At 34.9% G+C, this 19,935-nt stretch overlaps 1 protein-coding gene across 1 annotated transcript; it reads left to right on the top strand.

Moving 5' to 3' along the window:
* The first annotated feature begins 4,527 nt into the window (after positions 1-4,527).
* On the top strand, positions 4,528-5,454 carry Or8k5 (olfactory receptor family 8 subfamily K member 5). Its single transcript, XM_013067479.2, is given in 1 exon segment — positions 4,528-5,454. A coding segment is annotated over 1 exon segment (927 nt).
* The last annotated feature ends 14,481 nt before the right edge of the window (positions 5,455-19,935 follow it).

Below are 19,935 nucleotides of genomic sequence, written 5' to 3'. Positions count from 1 at the left end.
TTCCAATGCATAATATACCTAAGGCATTATTTTGCACACTAAGAATAAAGGGGGTGTCAAAAATGATCAATATTTATTTTTTTTAAATGATGAAACTGGTGGGGGATTTAGCTCAGTGGCACCGTGCCTGCCTTGCAAATGTAAGGTCCAGAGTTTGATCCCTGGTACCAATAAGTTAGTAAGTAAATAAATAAATAAAGATGGAACTTAACAACTCTCTCAAAACCCTTGCATTATGATATTTACAAAAGACTATATAAAGGTACAAAATATGCATTAAAATTGGTATCGTTAAAAGCAGGGAAAAGAATTGAGGATACTAAAAATATTAGATTGCTAGGAGAAATTGGTATAAAATTCCAAGGGCCCATGAAAATCTCTGTAACTGAAAATGTAATCACGGATGTCGCTAACTGCTGCTGAAGACATTTGTATCCATATGTATCTATCTATGGAATCCACCGAACTGAGTCCTTCTGTGGAGAGACCTAACAGGGAAAGTGACTAAGAAGTCAGCGCAGAGCCTGAGAATTGCGTAATTCCTAAACTGCACGTATTAAAACAAGGCTCCATTGTCGGGGGTCCAGAAGGGAGAGGGACTTATTTAGAAAAGAAAGACACAAAACAGGGAGGTCCAGGGGGTCAGAGCTTCAAGGAGCAAAAACCAAGATCTTCATTTGTTCCTCTTTTTATATCTTGCACAGTGAACTGCTACATGTCACTAGTTACGAAGAAGTCGAAACATTACAGAGATTACACAAATGGAAACAGTAGGTTCTGCTCCCACGGTCAAGCTATTGCAAGGCATACATCGAAATAAACATTTTAAGGAGACTTTCTTTCATTGTCTACAGAAGCAGGGAGCACCTGGCACACAGTGAGTGCACGTCCCGGAGATCATCTTTAATCTCTCCTCACCAGGCCTTCCCAGCAACTCGGTGAATTCACCCACAGATTCCCTGGTGGTATCCTGGAACGAGACAATTCCATCACTCCATAAGGCCACACTAACAAGTACCCGTGAAAGAAAATCCAACCATGAAACTGCACGCTGAGTAACTACCAATTCACACCGAGTTGGAATATATTCAGGTTCTAGTAAACTCTAGTGAAGAGTCTTACACAAAAACAAACTGTGGGGGTGACAGCAGAAGCGAGTAGAACTGCTGCACACGAATATGGAGACAGGTAACTGATATCCAATCATACAGATCACGATGCTAAACCTCAAAAAGAATAAGGTCATTTTCAAGTAAATAAGCTGCCTAGTAAAGGAAAATTTAATGCTGTTTGAAAGAAGTTTTTAAAATTCAGAGTTTTAACAACAAAATGATTCTGTTTATCATCCAAAAAATTCTGTACTTGTATTTTGAAGTGATATGAAAGTATTACCCATACTATAAGAACAATCAATGACCAGTAGTAGATAAGTCACAATGGGGACATGGAAGTCACACACGAGGACTTTAAAACAGTTATGATCACTGGCAATGATTGAATGAATAAACACGGATGTTAAAAGAAAAACAGATATTATAATGAAACAATTGAATTATTAATGATAAATGTACTAATGGCAATAACTATTCTGTTGTTGATCCTCAGGGCAGATTAGACATTGCAGAAAAAAAATCGTGGTTTGAACACGGGGAAATAACACTCACATTTATATACAGAGAGAGTGAGTTAACATTGCAAAATTTGACAGATCTGTGGGAAATACATAACATACCAAAAATAAAATAAAAGATACAGGTTAACTCAAAGTTTGCAATAAAACAATATAAACCTGAGACATGAATAAGTACTTAAAACATTAAAAATAAACCAAGCCATACTTTTGTATCATGCGAACACATAATTTCTAACTGAAAACAAATATGTGATTTCCTTATTATCTCTGGTAATGATCAAATGGGCTATGATAGAAAAACCATTCCATGGTTAACAAATATGCTAGAGGTAAAAAAATTGAAAAATTGGGAAAAAATTCTAAAATGCATTAAACACTAAGGGAATAGATGAGTACTTTTTTAATTGGACATCCAAAATTTAAAGCATGGTGATAAAATATTCTTGGGTTTTGAAAATGTTTCTCTATCTTTAACTACTAATGAACAGAAATGAAACATTCTCTTTAATAAGATACTTCAATTTGTATAGTTTAGATCTGTGTTTCTCTGCACTTAATTTTTCTTCATTCTGAGAAATATTTCAATCATAAAAGTGGCCCTTGATACAATGTTATCTAACAGTAGATTTTAATTTTGATAATGTTATATTGAATCTTATCCAAGTGATTGTACCTAAAGTGAATGACTACATGCCTAATACAAATAATTGCATTAACATTGTTTAATGCAGTGTATTAATAAAATTTCTATCCATGTGTAGTATTTCTTGACCTGGATAGACATAGCTTTAACTCTTCTCCCACTGTAATGGAATGCCTTTAAGACACGTACATCTCCACAGAATTACACAGATCATTTATGTGTGTCGTTTCCCCTTTTGAGATGTCCCTTACATTTCTCAAGGGGCAATATGCTGAGTTCTTAAATAATTCCCTAGTATATTAAGCATCTTTTATTAAGTCAGAAGATTTGGCATAATAATCTGAATGAATTAAATGTTAACTATTCAGGGAACAACATAAGACAGAGAAACCCATAAATTCTCCCAATGAAAAGTAAAAATATGTGTAATATAAAAAAAATCAATCCAACATTAAAGGTGAGTAAGAATTGCCTTTCTTTTTTATGATCTGTCATTAGTTCAGGCTTCTAAGCATAGACTTCTATGGGAACTGACAGATTTCTTCAAATCCAGGCAAAAAACACACATTAGCTCCTTTGCTAATTGGGGTTTCTGGTGCAGCATGATCTTTTTCATTTTTAAGTGCTATTAATTAAATGTATATCCTAAACCAATGAGTTGTGGAAGTTGATATGGATATTCGAAAATTCCAAATAAAAAAGAAGTTACAAATACCTGAAACATTGTCACAGATCTTATTTATTAGGATTTATTAAGATTAAGATTTCCACATGAATAAGATATTCAGTTATATTTGATTTTCACATAAAGAACAATCCATTGTAGGATATATCATAGGCAATCTGTAACAAATAAAAAGTATAATTTTAATATATATGATGCGATATTTAAAATGTATTTACCAAGTAATATTTCATAAATTCCAAGATTTTTATGTAATGATATTGCATACATCAATTTGCAAATACTTGTCTTGGACTTTTTTGCTACTGGGTTGCTTACTATGAGGTTACTCTTTGATAAATATTTACTATAAACTGACAAATGAGAAAAAAAATTGAGTTATAGAACTTTGGAGAAATTCCTCCTAACAAATTTGCCAGATCACGAACATGAAATATTTTTTTCCATACAATATTCATAGTAAACGCATGCAGATACCCTTAGAACTAGACAGCAGCTGACACTGCAAATGGAGATATAATCAATATGCTATAGTCATTCTGAGGAAGGCCCTGAAGACTTTAGGATGGTAAGACAAGTACTGGAATTTTGAATTCTTTCCTTAATCCTGTGCATCTCACTTTCTAACATTAAACCCTAGGGCAGCAACCCCGGAACACTTCAAATTCAAAATAGAAACTGTGGTTTCTATTTGAGGGGGACGAAGGGATCTGAAACAATACTAGGAATCAATGGAGAAAGAGTAGACAACTTCATCCTGGAGGAAGATTTTTAAATAGCTAAGCAAACTCTAGGGGCATTTTCCTCCCCAGGCTCCACTCCCTATATCAGAAAGGAAGGGTGGACACCAAGGGCAGCTTCCTGAAATTGCTGCCCATGGCCACAAGGTGCATTGGCACTGCAGTGGTTCTCACCTCCAGTTCTGGACTTGTGGTGAGCTCAGAGGCTTTGGAACTGAGAGCTGCCCCGGTTCAAGTTGGTTTTGGATTATGTCATAGTAATTTCATCCTGCATTTTGCTACACTGAATATTGTGATAGTCACTTACTCCAATTAAAAAATCATAAAGAGTTCCATGTTTTCACTGAACATAAACCAAATGTCATAGGCAGAACATTCATGTGAATTAAGATAAATCAGCTTCAGTATCTTTAATCAAAGCAGTTCTATTTTGTTTACCAATTCATTTCAATTCATAAAAATTAAAGTTTACAAAGGGAAAACTGTTCAGTCATTGCATAGATGAAATAAAGTCAGTTTTTATCATTTCCCATATGGTTTTGCCTTCAATGGATATTTTCCAAACTTCATTTTCCAAACTCATTCTATTTAGAGTTTAATTCATGTCATATTAATTTAGGCGATACACATGGATCCTTAACTTTGGGAAGTGGAGTATGTTATCATTGATCCTTATTTCAAAATCAGATGTAGAATTTAATTGGCTTTCCCCTATTATGTATTAAAATTTAAATTTTCTCTATAAATACTCCATTTTTATGGTGCAAAGGGACAGTTAATAAACCTTCCTTTTTCTTCCTAAAACACAGGGAACTGTATCACCCAGATGGGCCACTCAAACCTAACAGGGCCAGCTGACTTCATTCTGCTGGGACTCACAAGCCTGCCCAAGCTGCAGCTTCCCCTGTTTGGGATCTTTCTCTTCATCTACATGGTCACAGTGGTGGGCAACCTGGGCATGATCATACTGACCAAGCTGGACACCTGTCTGCACACACCCATGTATTATGTATTTTTTATCAGACATCTGACTATCATTGACCTTGGTAATTCCACTGTCATTTGCCCCAAGATGCTGGTTAATTTCATTGTGGATCAAAATACCATTTCTTATTATGCATGTGCCACCCAGATGGCCTTCTTCATCATGTGCATTGTCCGTGAACTGTCAATCTTGTCAGCCATGGCCTATGACTGCTATATGGCCATCTGCCACTCTCTGCTCTATAACGCCATCATGTCCCAGAGACTTTGCCATGTGCTGGTGGGCATTCTGTACCTGTACAGTAGTTTTCAGGCTCTACTGTTCCCTATCAAGTATTTCACATTGACCTTTTGTGGCTCTAACGTCATCAGTCATTTCTACTGTGATGTTGTGCCCTTGTCTCCTCTGATCTGTTCACAGACACAAGAAACAGAGCTGTTGACCATGCTGTTTTGAGCATTCAATTTGATCTCCCTCCTGGTAGTTCTTCTGTCCTATGTGCTGATTCTCTTAGCAGTATGTCGGATGGAGTCTGCAAAGGGAAAATGGAAAGCTTTCTCCACCCATGCCTCCCATCTGATGGTGGTGGTGGTCTTCTATGGGACTCTTCTCTTCATGTACGTGCAGCCCAAATCCACTCACTCCTTGGAAACTGATAAACTGGCCTCTGTCTTTTACATGTTAATGATCCCCATGCTCAACCCCTTAATCTACAGCTTTAGGAATAAAGAGGTAAAAAATGCCTTCCATAGGGTTTTTAAAAATTGATGCAAGCTTTGTGTTCAATGTTCAGTATTTCATATGGTTATAATAAATTATAATAAAGGCAAATGTCACTTGATAATATTTCTCATAAAAATGATTACATACATTTTAGTTCCAGAGTAGACTGCAATAGAGAGACAAGTAGATTGTTTCTGTCACATTTAGCTAAGCTAAACCTTGTGGTTTAAATATCAATTAAATGTGACTTTCTCTTAATACTCCTTCACTCCTTAGTTCTGAGTCAATGTGTCCTCTACAGATAAATTGAATACTTATGAAATTCTACATCAGTAAACTATATGTTTGTTTCTGTCAATTTTGGAGGGACAGGTATGTTCCTTAATCTGTTTTAATTGTGTTACCTGAATCTAAAACAAAAATATAAAATCATTGAGTTTTTTACAGAGAGTATGGTTCATTTGAAGGGGTATTGATAATACTTTTTAAAATATAAAATCTACCAAAATTCTCTAATTGATGAGATCAATTTAATTACATTTGATTATAGATAATGAGCATGCTCTTTTGCATATCGCTGTTGGTTTTCTATGTTGGACATGATTATTGTTTGTTCATTCTTCCTTCCACTTTATAATCTCCTTGACTTTTGGACCAGACATTGTAGTTGTGAATTTCTATATGGTAATCCACAAGCCTGCTGAAAAAGACTAAATTATAATAAAATGTCATTTTATAGTTGCATTTTATATATGATAAATTAAAAAACATTAAAGAATTATACTTTAGTTGTGCATATTTTAACTTATAGAGTTTTAATAACTATTTTCTTATTTTTGCTTATACATCTATAAACATAAATTTCATCTACTTTTCAAAGTTTCTCAAACTTAGCAGTATTGATAATTTGGACTAGATATTATCTTCTCCATATGGGAAATAGCAGGACATTTAACAGCATAATTAACCTATAAATATTAAATGTCAATAGCGCTACACTTCTCCCTTACACTTGGAATTGAATATCTCTGGATATTCAAGAATAATATTTAATAGTAAAACCACCCCAGCTGACAATCATTGATACTTTATGTCTCTACATTTGACTTTACTTATAAGCATTTTTTGTGACAGATGAGTTTACTTTCAACTAGTATGTATTAGATATTTTCGCAGAATCTTCTTCATATTCTATTTGCACTTAAAAAAAATCTCCCAGATATACTACATGAAATCTCTTTCCTATTCTGATGTTTATAACCAGATAGGCTTTGGTGGGACAGGGTGTAGTATCCATCTAATGGTGGTGAATGGACTCATTCTAAGAGTGATTGCAGGATCAGCTGCAGGTGCCTTTCCAGACTGCCACTCACTGTCTACCAAAGTCAGTGGTGGGTGACTTGGACATGAGCAGCCTCACCAAGGGGACTCTGGGAAATAAAACATCACTTTTTTATTTGCTCAGATGCCATTCTGACTGCTGTTGCTACCTTATTATTGTGGAACCCAAAATGTTGGTAATTTTTATTATGAATCACAAGAAAATATATTTCTTTCTTGTGTTCATCATTAGTGATCTTTTTCTTTTGTCATTTATTTCCCTCTGTAACTTTGTAACCCTGTCTATATAGTTGTGAAGACACAAAGGGTTTGTTAGATGCTCCTAACAATCGTTCTCTCTTCTCTGTACTTTGCATCCCCTAGTAACCATAAAATTTTATGTTACCCTTCTGTGTGAAACATATCACCTGTGATTTCTACTGTGGCAGACTCCCCTTATGTTTCCTGTAATTCAACACTCATGATTTGTAGGTGATAATTCTGATCATTATCTGTTTTCAGTGTGATTTTTCTCTTCCAGTTGTCCTTGTGTCTTATCTCCTCATCCTCATAGCCATTCTCAGGGTGAGATCTCCTCAGGGCAGCTCCAAGCCTTTTTCCACTCGGAAATCTGCCCTGTGGATTGCAGCTGTCACAGTTTTCTACAGGACAAGGGTATTTGGGTATAGGCGGTCTTAGTCCTTTAATTCCTTTGACATTGATAAATTAGCCTACGTATTTTATACTCTATTCAATGTAGAATTTATTAATCTATAATATCAGGAACCAAAACTAAAATATATTCTGTTACATGAAATTGTAGAATTATATATATATATATATATATATATATATATATATTTCTTTTTTTTATTAAATTCTTTTATTGGTACATTGTAGGTATACAACACAATTACATTTCTCATTGGGAATTGTACCTTTACATGATGCATCTTGGCTCTTAGTTTTTCCCCATTCCTAGCCCTCCCTTCACCCCCTCCACCCTTCCCTATTTACAAAGACTTTATTTCCATTTTTTCCATTTCTCATCATTTTTCCTTTCCCTTCTTTCCTTTCAATATATATACATTTCTTATTAGAGTGTAAGCATCAAATTTTGCCTCCATGGGAAATATAATGCATAAAGATACACTGTCTTTTACATACCAGGGAAGGCTTTTGGCTAAAAATAAATGAATGAACCAAACAGTAAAATTCTCTAACTTCCTTCAAAGAAATAGAGGTAGTATAAGTGAATTTTATAGCACTATAGAAACTGCAAGATGAACATAGATCAGAAAAAAAATAAAAAGGAAAGTCCATATGTTGAGTCAAAGTGAAGACCAGTGCTAGCCACAGCAGGGAGTAGCAAGAATTCTGTGTTTATCACATACTGCAAAAAATTTGCAGCACTCTCTCTTGGGGTGTTCTTCCTGTGTATGTAAGTTCATCAATTTTGTCTTTAGCTCCACATTTTTAACTGATGTATTGTGTAACTGTGCCTGATGCTGGCTATATTCGGGGTATGTGAAGACATTATGTACTCAGTCATAGGAGTAAGCTCAAAGAAAACTATTCCCAACATTGTGATCACACATCTTTTCTAATGAATACATTCAGTTTTTTTCCTTTCAGATCTGTCAGTGGAGTATATTTTATGTCAGTAATTCATAGGTTCTGATTGTACCTAACGTTTTCCTCAATGTTCTCAATTTTTGACATCAGGTGATACAATGTAGATGACAAAATGTTTAATATGTTTATAAAACCTCTCGTTTGTTTTCCCAGTTATTCTCACTTTGTAACTGACTGCTTTGATTCATGGATTTTATGTGCAAAAAGGTAATGACTCCTTTAAGAGATACATTTCAGGTTTTTTGTATGTGTTATTGAGTAAGAGCATGATGATGCAATAAATTAACTTCTTTACCCTTCTTTCAGAGGGGTGCTAGCTCTAAATTTCAATCAATATGGCTATGTGCTATATTTACATTGACTTCGATTGCTGTATTGTGTAAATCAATCGTTTTCTGAGTAGCAAAAGGATAGAGAGTATAATTTAAGTGAAAATATTTTATTTTGTATAAAGTACATTGACAATTGCAAATAAATATTACCAAATTGTTGGTGTCTCTACAATTAATTTTTAGGTAGACATCAGAACTATCAGGCAGTACTAATACTTCACACTTATTGTGAGTACTGTATAATAAGCATTAGATATGTACTAATATCTCACACTGATTGTGAGTACTGTATCATAAGCATTGGTTATGTACTATCTCACACTTATTTAGTATGAGTACTGTATCATAAGCATCAGTTATGCATTAGGTAAGTAATCAAAATAGGCTTTGGAAGAAGTTGTAAAAGTTCCATTATTATACAGGTAATAAAGTAGGGAAGATTTGGAAAGGTGAATAAATGGAGTTTACCAAAGCACTAGATTTTAGAAACAGATTTCACCAACAGGTGATCTATCTCTAGATTTTGTGTTCTTAACAACTATCTTATATTGTCTCTTTTGGTTTCACCAATGTCACCCTGATGAGAAAAGGCAGGAGGATTGATTATATGATGCGTAAGTTCCATGGAATCTATTGTATAGTGTGGTGACCATGGTTCATAGTTCTTTGTTCAATTGAAATTTGATTAGAGAACAGATATGAAGTGTCCTCCCCCTGCAACACACACAGTTTAACTATGGATGGTAACGAATGTGTTAGTAAATTAGATTGTGGTAATCGGGGTACATTGTGTAGGTACCTCTAATAATCATCTTAGTTGTTCTGAATATATAAAGTATAATGTCATTTAACAGTTTAAAATACAATATATAAAGAACAATGAATATTTAGAATATATCAACACAGAAAAGAATTCAAGAAAGGCATACTTTATCAGTAAAGGAATTGATTCAGTAATATAAGCTAATTAGACTATTCTAGATTAATGACATTGCTCAAACAGAAAGACATCACAAAACATATGGATGCAGTCAAAGTTTGAAGAGAGTTACAATAAATTGTGGAGCCTAGAGAACAAGCATTGACACTGAGCAGTCAAGACCATGCTAATGAAGGCATTCTTTTGAAAAAGATTTTTCTATTTAATATTTTCATACCCAGGAAAGTTAGCCACACTGAGAAAGGAAAACTGAAGAAAAGAAGAACTTTGTAAAGATAGCTACTAGATAATACTTGTAGGAGGAAATCTGCTGAGGAAAATTTAACAGATGATGTTTCTGTTGCCCAAAAGAGAAGTCTGCAAGAGAAATAAACTTCTCCCTCTTAGATTGCTACCATTTTGTGTCAGTTTCATCAAATTTGTAACATGAATTGAAGGATAAGATAATGTCAACTATACTGGCTCTGTTAATGTTGAGCTACTGAGTGAATGAAAACAAATCCAACAGGCTTTGATATCACCATCGTGTGTGAGGTACAGTGGAGAAGAGTTTCTGCCTACTGCTGAGTGGATATTAGAAGAACAAAATTAATAAACATGAGGTAAATGGCCAAAATTTAGAAAGTAACAGGACAATAATTCCAGGGAACATTAAAATCAAAACTAAATTCGTGGTAACATGGCAGCATCAGCAATGGCACGGAATCATAGTTGTGACCTAAAACATTGGGTCCACAACAGCACAGTGTCCCAAACACACTGTGTGTGTCAGTGAGGTAACTGTCCACCTGCAGAGGGCCAGTGACAGCACCGCACACTGTGTATACGTGTACCACTGCCAAACAAGGACACGTTTAAATGGAAAGAGTAATGGGGGTTACCAAATAGTCATAAGCCTTCACTGAGAGCAAGAAGCCTTCTGTGTAAATGAAAACTCCACAAAACGAACGCTGTACATGCAAGTAGAGAAAAACAAGGGTTGCGCTGTGCTAAATAAAGGGCAACTGAGGAAACAGTACATGTGCGTGTTGAACTTGGATTTGAGCTGAAGAAGAGAATGATTCCCCATCGAGCTAATGTCATAAGTCAGCAGGAACAACCCAAAAAGCACAACGTTCATTGCCACCTATCAGTCCCCCTGAAACCCAATAAAAACTGTGAAATAATTCTCAGTGATTTACTAATTTATTTTCTTGACATCTGGGTTGAGAAACATAGAAGGTTTAAAATGAATGTGGGAAAAAAATGAATAAAATGAATGTGGGAGAATTTGGTATTCATTAAAAGCAAATAGAAAGATTTATGGACCTGTGTCCTTAGATAAATGCATATTATTTTCTGAACTTAAGTCTCCTCATTAATAATCTTAGGGATTTTATTTTATTTTTATCAATGTTGCCTATAGTTGTATGTCATAAAAAATATGTGAATAATTAATTTTGGTTCTCAATCTTTCAGTCTCTCTCTAAAGTCTCTACCAATATATCAAGGTGATAGAATAGACACAGCAAACATGATTTAAAAGAAGTCGTAAAATTAAAGTAAACCTATTTTCTAATTTTTGATTTTGGTGTAAAAGAAGTATGTGATAAAAGTGCCAATTCATTAAAAAGATACAACATTGTAAATCTTTATGTTCCCAACCCCATCACACATTTATAAATGAAGACATGAAGAATGAAATGGACAGCAGTACAATAATTTTTAATATTCAAGAAAAATAAGTAAAAAGTATACAATTTCAGAAAGAAAATATAAAATTATCTATATGGAGAAATCCCCAAAAGTTAACATACAAGTTAAAACAACTGTTAGGTTTAGTAAATAATACTTAGTAAAGTTTCAGGGTAAAATCAACATAGAAGAATAGATTGGATTTTCTGTACTCCTAAATAATGTATCCAAAAAAAGAAACAAAGAAAGCAACATATGTACTAAGTTTTCAAATATAATAAAAACTGTAATTAAATTTAAACAAGGATGTGAAAGACATGTACACTTACATCTTTAAGAGTCTAATGTAGTAAATTGAATAAAACACATATATGAGAGGAAATCCAATTTTTTTGTGGATTGCTAGAATGCATTTTGTTAAACTGCCTATAAAATTCAAATAATCTAATGACTTAGAGAAATTCCTACCAAAATTTCACTGATTTTCTTTACTAATATAGTGAAAATAATATTAAAATTTATATAGCCACCAAGGCTCCAAATGGCCAAATAAATTCTGAGAAATAAAAACATTTATAGACATCACACTTGCTGATTTCACATAGTATTTCAACGTTTCATAGGAATGAAACAGGTACATAGTCGAACTAAACAGAATAGAGAAATAATGAATATATGCAAACATAAACTAAATTCATTTTCACCAACGATACCAATTAAGAACAATGCAGCTTTTTCAATAAATGGTTCTAGGAACCTGGATTTCCACATGAAAAAGAACAAAATTTAATCCTTATCTTGCCCCATGCAGAAAAATATATACAAATATCCAAACAGAATATCTAAAACCACACAACCCTTAGAAGAAAATACTGAAAAATCTCATTGACATTAGCTTTGTAAACAATTTTTTTGGCTATCACATTAAAAACTAAGGCTTCAAAAGCAAACATAAATAAATGGTACTATATCTAATGAAAAAATTTCTCCCCAGCAAATGAAACAAACAAAATGAATAGCCCGCCTATTGAGTGAATAAAATATAGGCAAACTATCTAGCTGATCAATAGTCAAAATACATAAACTACTCACAAAATCCAACAAGGGAATGATCAAATAATCAGATCATTTAAATGGCCAAAGGACCAAATAAATATTTCTCCAAACAACGCGTATAAATGGCCAACAGATACACAGAAAAGTTCTTAATGCTAAGAAATTACAGATATACAAGTGAAAATCGAAATGATATATCACTTCACAAATGTTAGGATAGCTATTGAAAAAGACATAGATAGCTGTTGGCAAGCATGTCAAGAATGGTAAACCCTTATATCCTACCAGGGCGGGGGATGCAGATTATTGTAGTAATTGTGACAAGCAGTGTGCAGCTAACTTCCTGAAGTTCGAAATGACATACAGAACCTGCAGTCTTTCTGACCAAAAGAACAAGAAGATGCAATCATCACCACCATAGCCACAAGAAAATGTGGATTCATTACAGAAAAGATACCATTAAAGAAAAGAAATATATATTCCCTAAACAAATTCTGCCCAATTCAATGACCCCAAATCATACAAGTGTGAGGTAAATTCCAGTAACCTAGAAATGTTACAAATGTGAAGTAATGCTGTATAGCCACTCACAAGACACAGTTTTCTGTGTGACTAAAACCATGTTTATTTTCTCGTTAAAAAAGCACAAACTGAATCAGCACTGTCATTGGTAGTTAGAAAATTCAGGTATGTCTATACAAGTCACCATGCCCAAAATATAATTCAAAATTTCTTAACATTGAAATGTTGGTGGAAATTATAGCAAAACATGAAGTACAAATAGAAGCTGATTCTTACTTCTGCTCCCTTCTCAGTCAGGAGGGTTCCATGCCCCTGATCTTGAGTAGTGATTTTGTTTACTTTCTGCCTAGTCCTTCCTATTCCATCTGGCAAGTCCAATCCACACATCAGTAACGTGATACTCCACTGCTCTGCAACACATTGAAATCCATACTCATTTTAACTGGAACTTTTCCTCCAGGTACTTGCTATTGCTTGGGACTTTGGGGCACAAGCTAGAACCCATTGGTGTTGACTGCCTGGGACACACTTCCCTTTCAGTCAAACAATGTTCTGGGTGCTCACAGCCTGTGGTACGCAGGAGTCTGCAGCAGACATTCAACCAGAAAACGGTTTATGCTCACCTGAGCCAAGGACCTAAAAATAAAAATTATGAAAGTTATTAGAAAAAATACCTGAAAAGTAGAATTATTGACTTAGATTTAGCTAAATTACATATAAAAATTCCCAAAATTAATCTAATAAAACAAAAGTGGGCAAGTAAAGCAAGACACAGGTACATGAATGATCAACGGGGCTGTGGAAAAGTTCTCTTACCCTTAGACATCAAGTAAATGAAAGCTTAAAGAACAATGAGCTAATATTCCCTGCTATTTCTCATTTCTAAATTTAATATTAAATATTCCTTTATTTATAAAATATTGACAATGATGTAGAAAATAGGACTTCAACATAGCTGGTATTAATATAAACTACTGCAATAATTTTGGAGATGTCAGTTTCTTCTAAATTTAAATATGGATTTACTTTATGATCCTGAAATTACAAAGCATCTTCTAGAAGAAAGAGTAACTAATGATTTTGTTAACAAATATACCTACATAAAGTGTTTATAATAGATATATCAAAATAATCCTAAACTCAAATACATCTCATAAAGGAATTTTAAAATAGTTACGCAAAGGAGTAACCCACAAAATTACAGACACAGCATGGATAAAATTCGAAAAAGGATGACACAAAATAGAGGTTATACATTGTGTGATTTCAGACATGAAATTCAAATCAGGGAAAATAATGCAGGAAAGAATTCAGAGCAACAATGGCTTGAGGATGATGAGATATTGTTTGAGGTAAGATATGTGGAAAATGTCTTCAAGATGAAAGACCTGTGGTGTGGGAGATAAAAAAGCAAGAGTGGGAACTGTCTAGAAAAATCTATAACATAATTTAGCTATTAGGTAAACATGAAATTCACTGTTTTCAAAACTGAATATTTTGCTCTGTAAAATTCCAAGTTTCACTTGTAAATGTGTAAATGGCCCTAATTTCTCTAAAAATGGAAGTCAAAGAGGAAGAATCCATGCTTAAAATGTGAAAGATGAGTGATGTCATTTATAGTAGATTGTACCTTCAATATGATTTCACTGAACAGTATCTAATAGTAGTGGGATTTCATCCCAGGAAATACAACTGCTGCATCGGCATTGTAATAAATTACTGCTTTATTATAATTGTCAAGTTTTTGTCTAAAAAGAACACGTCTCACTCATTTACCTTTCAGGCTTTAATTTCATATCTTTCAGTTATCATTTATGAGTCTTCTTAAACTCTATCTCACATGTAAGAGGTAAATTACATATTTTTAACTTAGTGCCTACTCTGTACTAAAGAGTGAGGATAATCCTAAGTGATAGGATGACACCATTTAAAATTTCTTGGTGATGCTGGACTGTCCTAGATCACAGGGGTAAAGTGGGGTGAAAGTTTCTCCTTTGCTGCTCTGCTGTTTGATTCCATGTAAGGGAACAAATGCCTCCAAATCTTTGAAGTCTCCACAGAAATGTTCTGCTCATTTATGTTGTTCCTGTCCCTGAGTCTACTTGACACCTTCCCACGGGGGGACATACAGGTTGTCACCAGCACAAATTGTAAGTCTCTCATGTATAATGAACTGAATGAATTAAGTGCTATTTCCTCTGGGAACATCACACAAAGGATGGGGATCCTTAAATTCTTATCCAAATTCAAAGAGCAACTTCAGAGCAGGGAATCTGATTCTTCTTTGGAGATGGGTAAGAATTTCCTTGACTTCTGATGCTCACTTGTTTTTCACAGGTCTTCATTTCCTTTGGATTTTGACTGCAGACACTCAGTCAATGACAGCTGATTCCTTTAAATGCACTACAAAATTCAGTATCTGTCATGAACTACTGTACCTCAGATAAGTATTTCTCAGATAAGTATTTTATTTTAGGTATAAAAGTTGATGAACTGAATGTACATCCTACATCTACCTGACTTGTTAGTATTTAATGTGACATATAGATAAGACAAGAAAAAAAGGAGGTAGAGAAAATATAAAGTGTAATTACTGATTGCATCATTTAGAATCTATTAAAATTAGAATTTCCAGATTAACTAAAAGGCAATTGAATTTGATTCTCAGATATAAGACAAATCATACTTAAATTTTATGAAATATTATATTGTTGAAATTTCACTTTAATAAAGATATATAATAACTATTTTAGAAAAATATTTTAAGGCAAGATTTTGAAGGTGAAATTTCAGAAAGTGCAAATATTTTTTATTAAAGTAGGTCAAAAACATAAATGTGCAGATATTTTACTTTTTGATAATTTTTTCTGCATTTTTGTTATTTCTGGCTTTGTTTTCATACTGGATAATACAAACATTCAATATACAGAAAAAATATAAATGTTTTTAAGAGTTTTGAAGTTATGAAGAAAGCCCTGATCCTTGAATAATTGCTAACTGAAGTAAGTATGCATAAAGATTGAAAAACAGATCTTCTGCATAATTTTTGTACTCTGCTTGCTCTAGTGGATATCCAAGTGGAAATATTTAAAATATGTACAATGAGATATTTCTGAAGAGCCCAGACATATTCTTTTTCATATATGTAAGCTGCACAGGGTGAAGAAATTTATATAGCTTCAAGTTTTGTAAAATGTAAACTAAAATGGACTGAAAAAAATCTAGAATTATTGGGAAAATTGAAGCACTTCACATTCATAAGATTGGTACTGAAATTCTGGATACTTTTGCTCAATCAAATGCATCTTCTATCGTATAGTAAAACACTATAATGGCAGATCTCAGCAACTCGCAAATTCAAAATTAAAGTTTCAGAAGGAAACAGATGATGATCCATGAGTGTGAAGAGATCTGAGAGGAGAGACACTCAAAGGAAGCAGCCATGAGGACTGCACTGGGGAGAAGAGACACAAGCCCGGCCCCAATTCCTGACTCAGAAATGCAGATGGGCTCCAATGTGAGCAGATTCCTGGAACTCCTGCCCACTGGGTCTGCTGTGCTCTGCAAGGCAGCTGCTCTGAGCTGTGCTTGCCCACTTTGCACTAGGCTCCAAGAACCTGATGCTTGGTGTCTGTGCAGGGGGACCCTGAAGTCCCAATAAACACTCATATTCTGCATTCCTGGAACAGAGTGTGTGATATCCCTTTTCTTCTCCACAGCAAATCACATTGACACAGTTCCAGGTTTTCAACGACCTGATACTGAATGTGTCAGGAAGAGAATTAAAGGGGTTAGGCTAAACAGAGTCCCCAACTTTCTTCAATTCTGCTTGATCGATAGTCTTCTTACAGTAACTTTGTGAAATGAAGGGTAACACTCTTTGCTGAAATATTTTAATATCATACTGTCATACCCTGTTCCATTATAAAATTACAGAAATAACTTAAATGCTATTAGTATATGTTATGAAAATTATACGAAGAAAATTTCAGTGTATTTAAAATCTGACATCTTACTGGTGTTATTTAATTATATAAAGCCTATAAAATTAAATACTCAAAATCCATGTGCATTGACAAAAACCTACATATATGAGCAAGAATAGATCTGTGTCTTAAAATCCAATGTAGTGTAGGATTCTCTTTCATTAAAACAAATTTCCTTAAAATCTGATTAATGAATGTAAATATTTATTGAGAATGAGAAAGAATTTAAGAACTTCAAGTGTAAATAGTGAAAACAACATAAAATCTACAAATTAATTAATTTTGATAATGAAATTGACATATCTACAGATATTGCTGAACACCTTTTTCATATTAAAAGGCAGAATTTATGATAAATACTATTAAACAAGAACATTTGTATATTATAAACATATACACTAATCACCAAATAAAATATCTTTACCTCTATTCTCTATTACTTGGACTCTACAAATGTGTGTAGACCTTAATGCACGACAACTTCAATGAAAGCAAGAAGGAATGCAACTCAGAAAGCAGAGAAAAAGTGGACTTAATTGATTAAATGTTATGTGTCTTATTTTTGGAGGTTTTACAAAAATATTTTGCTTTGTGAATTAACTGATGATCTGAGATCCCTGGAGTGGGTACAGATCTCCTGCTTGGTGCTATGATGCATAATGAGAAAAAGACTTAGAGACAGAGTAGAAGAGAAAAAGACAGGGAGCCAGGGGGTATGATGGCCAGTGCTGAACAAACAGCCAAGACCTTGACAATCATGGTTAGCTTCAATAAGGTTGTGGTTGCTAGGGATATGTTGCTGAGGTAGACAAGACTTGTAAAAGAAGAGATAATGATCTCCAATTTCTTCGCACTATGGTCTGATAATATACAGGGGATAACTTCAGTTCCTTTGCACTTACTTAAACATGTTCTGTTTGTGAGTATGTGGTCTGTTTTGGAGAATGATCCATGTGCAGCTGAGGAGAATGTGTATTCTGATTTTGTGGGGTGGAAGACTCTGTGAACATCTGTTAAGTTCATTTGTTCAAGAGTTCGATTGAGTTCTAGTATTTCATTACTTAATTTTAGTTTAGTTGATCTATCTATTTGTGACAGTGGGGTGTTGAGGTCCCCCACTACAATTGTATTAGTGCATATATGACTTTTCATATCCATTAGTATTTGTTTTATATAGTTGGGTGCACTAGTGTTTGGTACATAGATATTTATGATTGTCATCTCTTCCTCTTGGATTCTTCCCTTTACAAGGATGTAGTGTGCTTCTTCATCTCTCTTAATCAGTGTTAGTTTGAAATCTACTTGATCTGGTAAGAGGATAGCTACTCCTGCTTTTTTTTCGGGTTCCTGTCACATGGAGTATTGTTTTCCACACTTTAACTTTCAGTGTATGAGTTTCCTTTTGAATTAAGTGTGTTTCTTGTATGCAACATATTGTTGGATTTTGCTTCTTGACCCATTCTGCCAGTCTATTTCTTTTGATTGGTGAATTGAGACCATTAACGTTGATGGTTATAACTGAAATGTATTGACTTGTCATTGCCATGACTTTTCCTTTTTGTTGGGTTCTCCCCCTTTCCATTTAATTTCTTGACATGCCAGATGGGTTCATTCTGCTTTGCTTCCTGGGGTTGTGACCCTCAATGTCTGTTCTGAGGCTATTGTGTAAAATTCTTTGGAGTCCTGGTTTGGTATTCACTGAGTTCCTACGGTGCTCTTTGTCATGAAAGTATCTTATTTCTCCATCCATTTTGAAAGATAGTTTTTCAGAGTACATCAATCTGGGTTGGAGGCTGTTTTCTTTTAGGGCTTGGAATATGTCATTCCAAGCTCTTCTTGCCTTGATGGTTTGTGTTGAGAAGTCTGCTGTGATTCTGATGGGCTTTCCTTTGTATGTGATTTGTTTCTTTTCTCTGACTGCTTGGATAGCTTTGTTCTTCTGTTGTATTTCTGGAATCTTAACAATTATATGCCTATGTGTAGATATTTCTTGATCAAGGCTATTTGGAGTCCTATATGTCTCACTTATCTGTATGTCAAGCTCTTTTCCCCTACTTGGGAAGTTTTCTGCCATTATTTCTGTGAAGAGATTTTTTTTATGTCATCTGCACTCTCTCCTGTTTCTTCATTGAGCCCAATCAGTCTTATGTTATTCTTCTTTGCATCATGTAGCAGCTGCTGGATTGATTTCTCATGTTCCCTTATAATTTTGAAGCAATTTTTCTTTTCCTGGTCACTAATTGCAATCTTATCTTCTATATCTGAAATTCTGTCCTCACATTGGCTCATTCTGCTGTGTAGACATTCAGTGGAGTTTTTCATGTCCTGGAAATCTATTTGTATCTGTTTTATGGATTCCATTTGTTTCCTCTGTTGGGATTCCATCATATTCCTGAGCTCCTCTCTAGATTTATTAATCATGTCTTGCACTAGGAGCACAATTTCTCCTGTTAACTGAGAAATTATTTCTGATTTCATTTTTTCCAGATCCCCTTTTGTTGCCAGTTCAGTGGGTCCAGGTGTTGAGTATTAGAGTGTTCCATCTCATTTCCCTTTGGGGTTGCTGTAGGTGATCTGGAAGTCTGGTTTTGAGACTTATTTATGTGTTTTCTCATTTCGACTGGGGTGGTGGGCTGTTAGCGCCTGCACGGATTACCTCCTCCGAGGTGGGAGAGGTGGGATAGGGTCCCAGAGCATAGGTAGGGATGGTGGCCCAATAGCCTTTTCCTGTGGGCTGGGAGCAGTGGGAGGGATACTGGCCAGGAAGCCCCTTCCTCTGAACCAGGAGCAGTGGGATGGTGGCTCAGAAGCCCTTACCTCTGGGCCGTGAGCAGTGGGAGAGATGGTGGCCCGGAAGCCCCTTTCTCTGTTCCAGGAGCAGCGGGACAGTAGGTGACCCAAAAGCCCTTTCCTCTGGGCTGGGAGCAGTGGGAGGGATGGTGACTGGGAAGCCCCTTCCTCTGGACCAGAAGCAGTGGGATGGTGGCTCAGAAGCCTCTACCTCTGGGCCGGGAGCAGCAGGACTCAGTACTGTGGTCTGGTGGTCTGGTGTCCTTTGCGT

The sequence above is a fragment of the Heterocephalus glaber genome, unplaced genomic scaffold (assembly GCF_053883595.1).
Source record: "Heterocephalus glaber isolate CG9 unplaced genomic scaffold, H.glaber_assembly_v1.0 deba00000896, whole genome shotgun sequence".
Classification (NCBI taxonomy): Eukaryota; Metazoa; Chordata; class Mammalia; order Rodentia; family Bathyergidae; genus Heterocephalus; species Heterocephalus glaber.
Note: the sequence above shows the minus strand (reverse complement) of the source record. Positions and strands in the feature narration are given on the sequence as shown.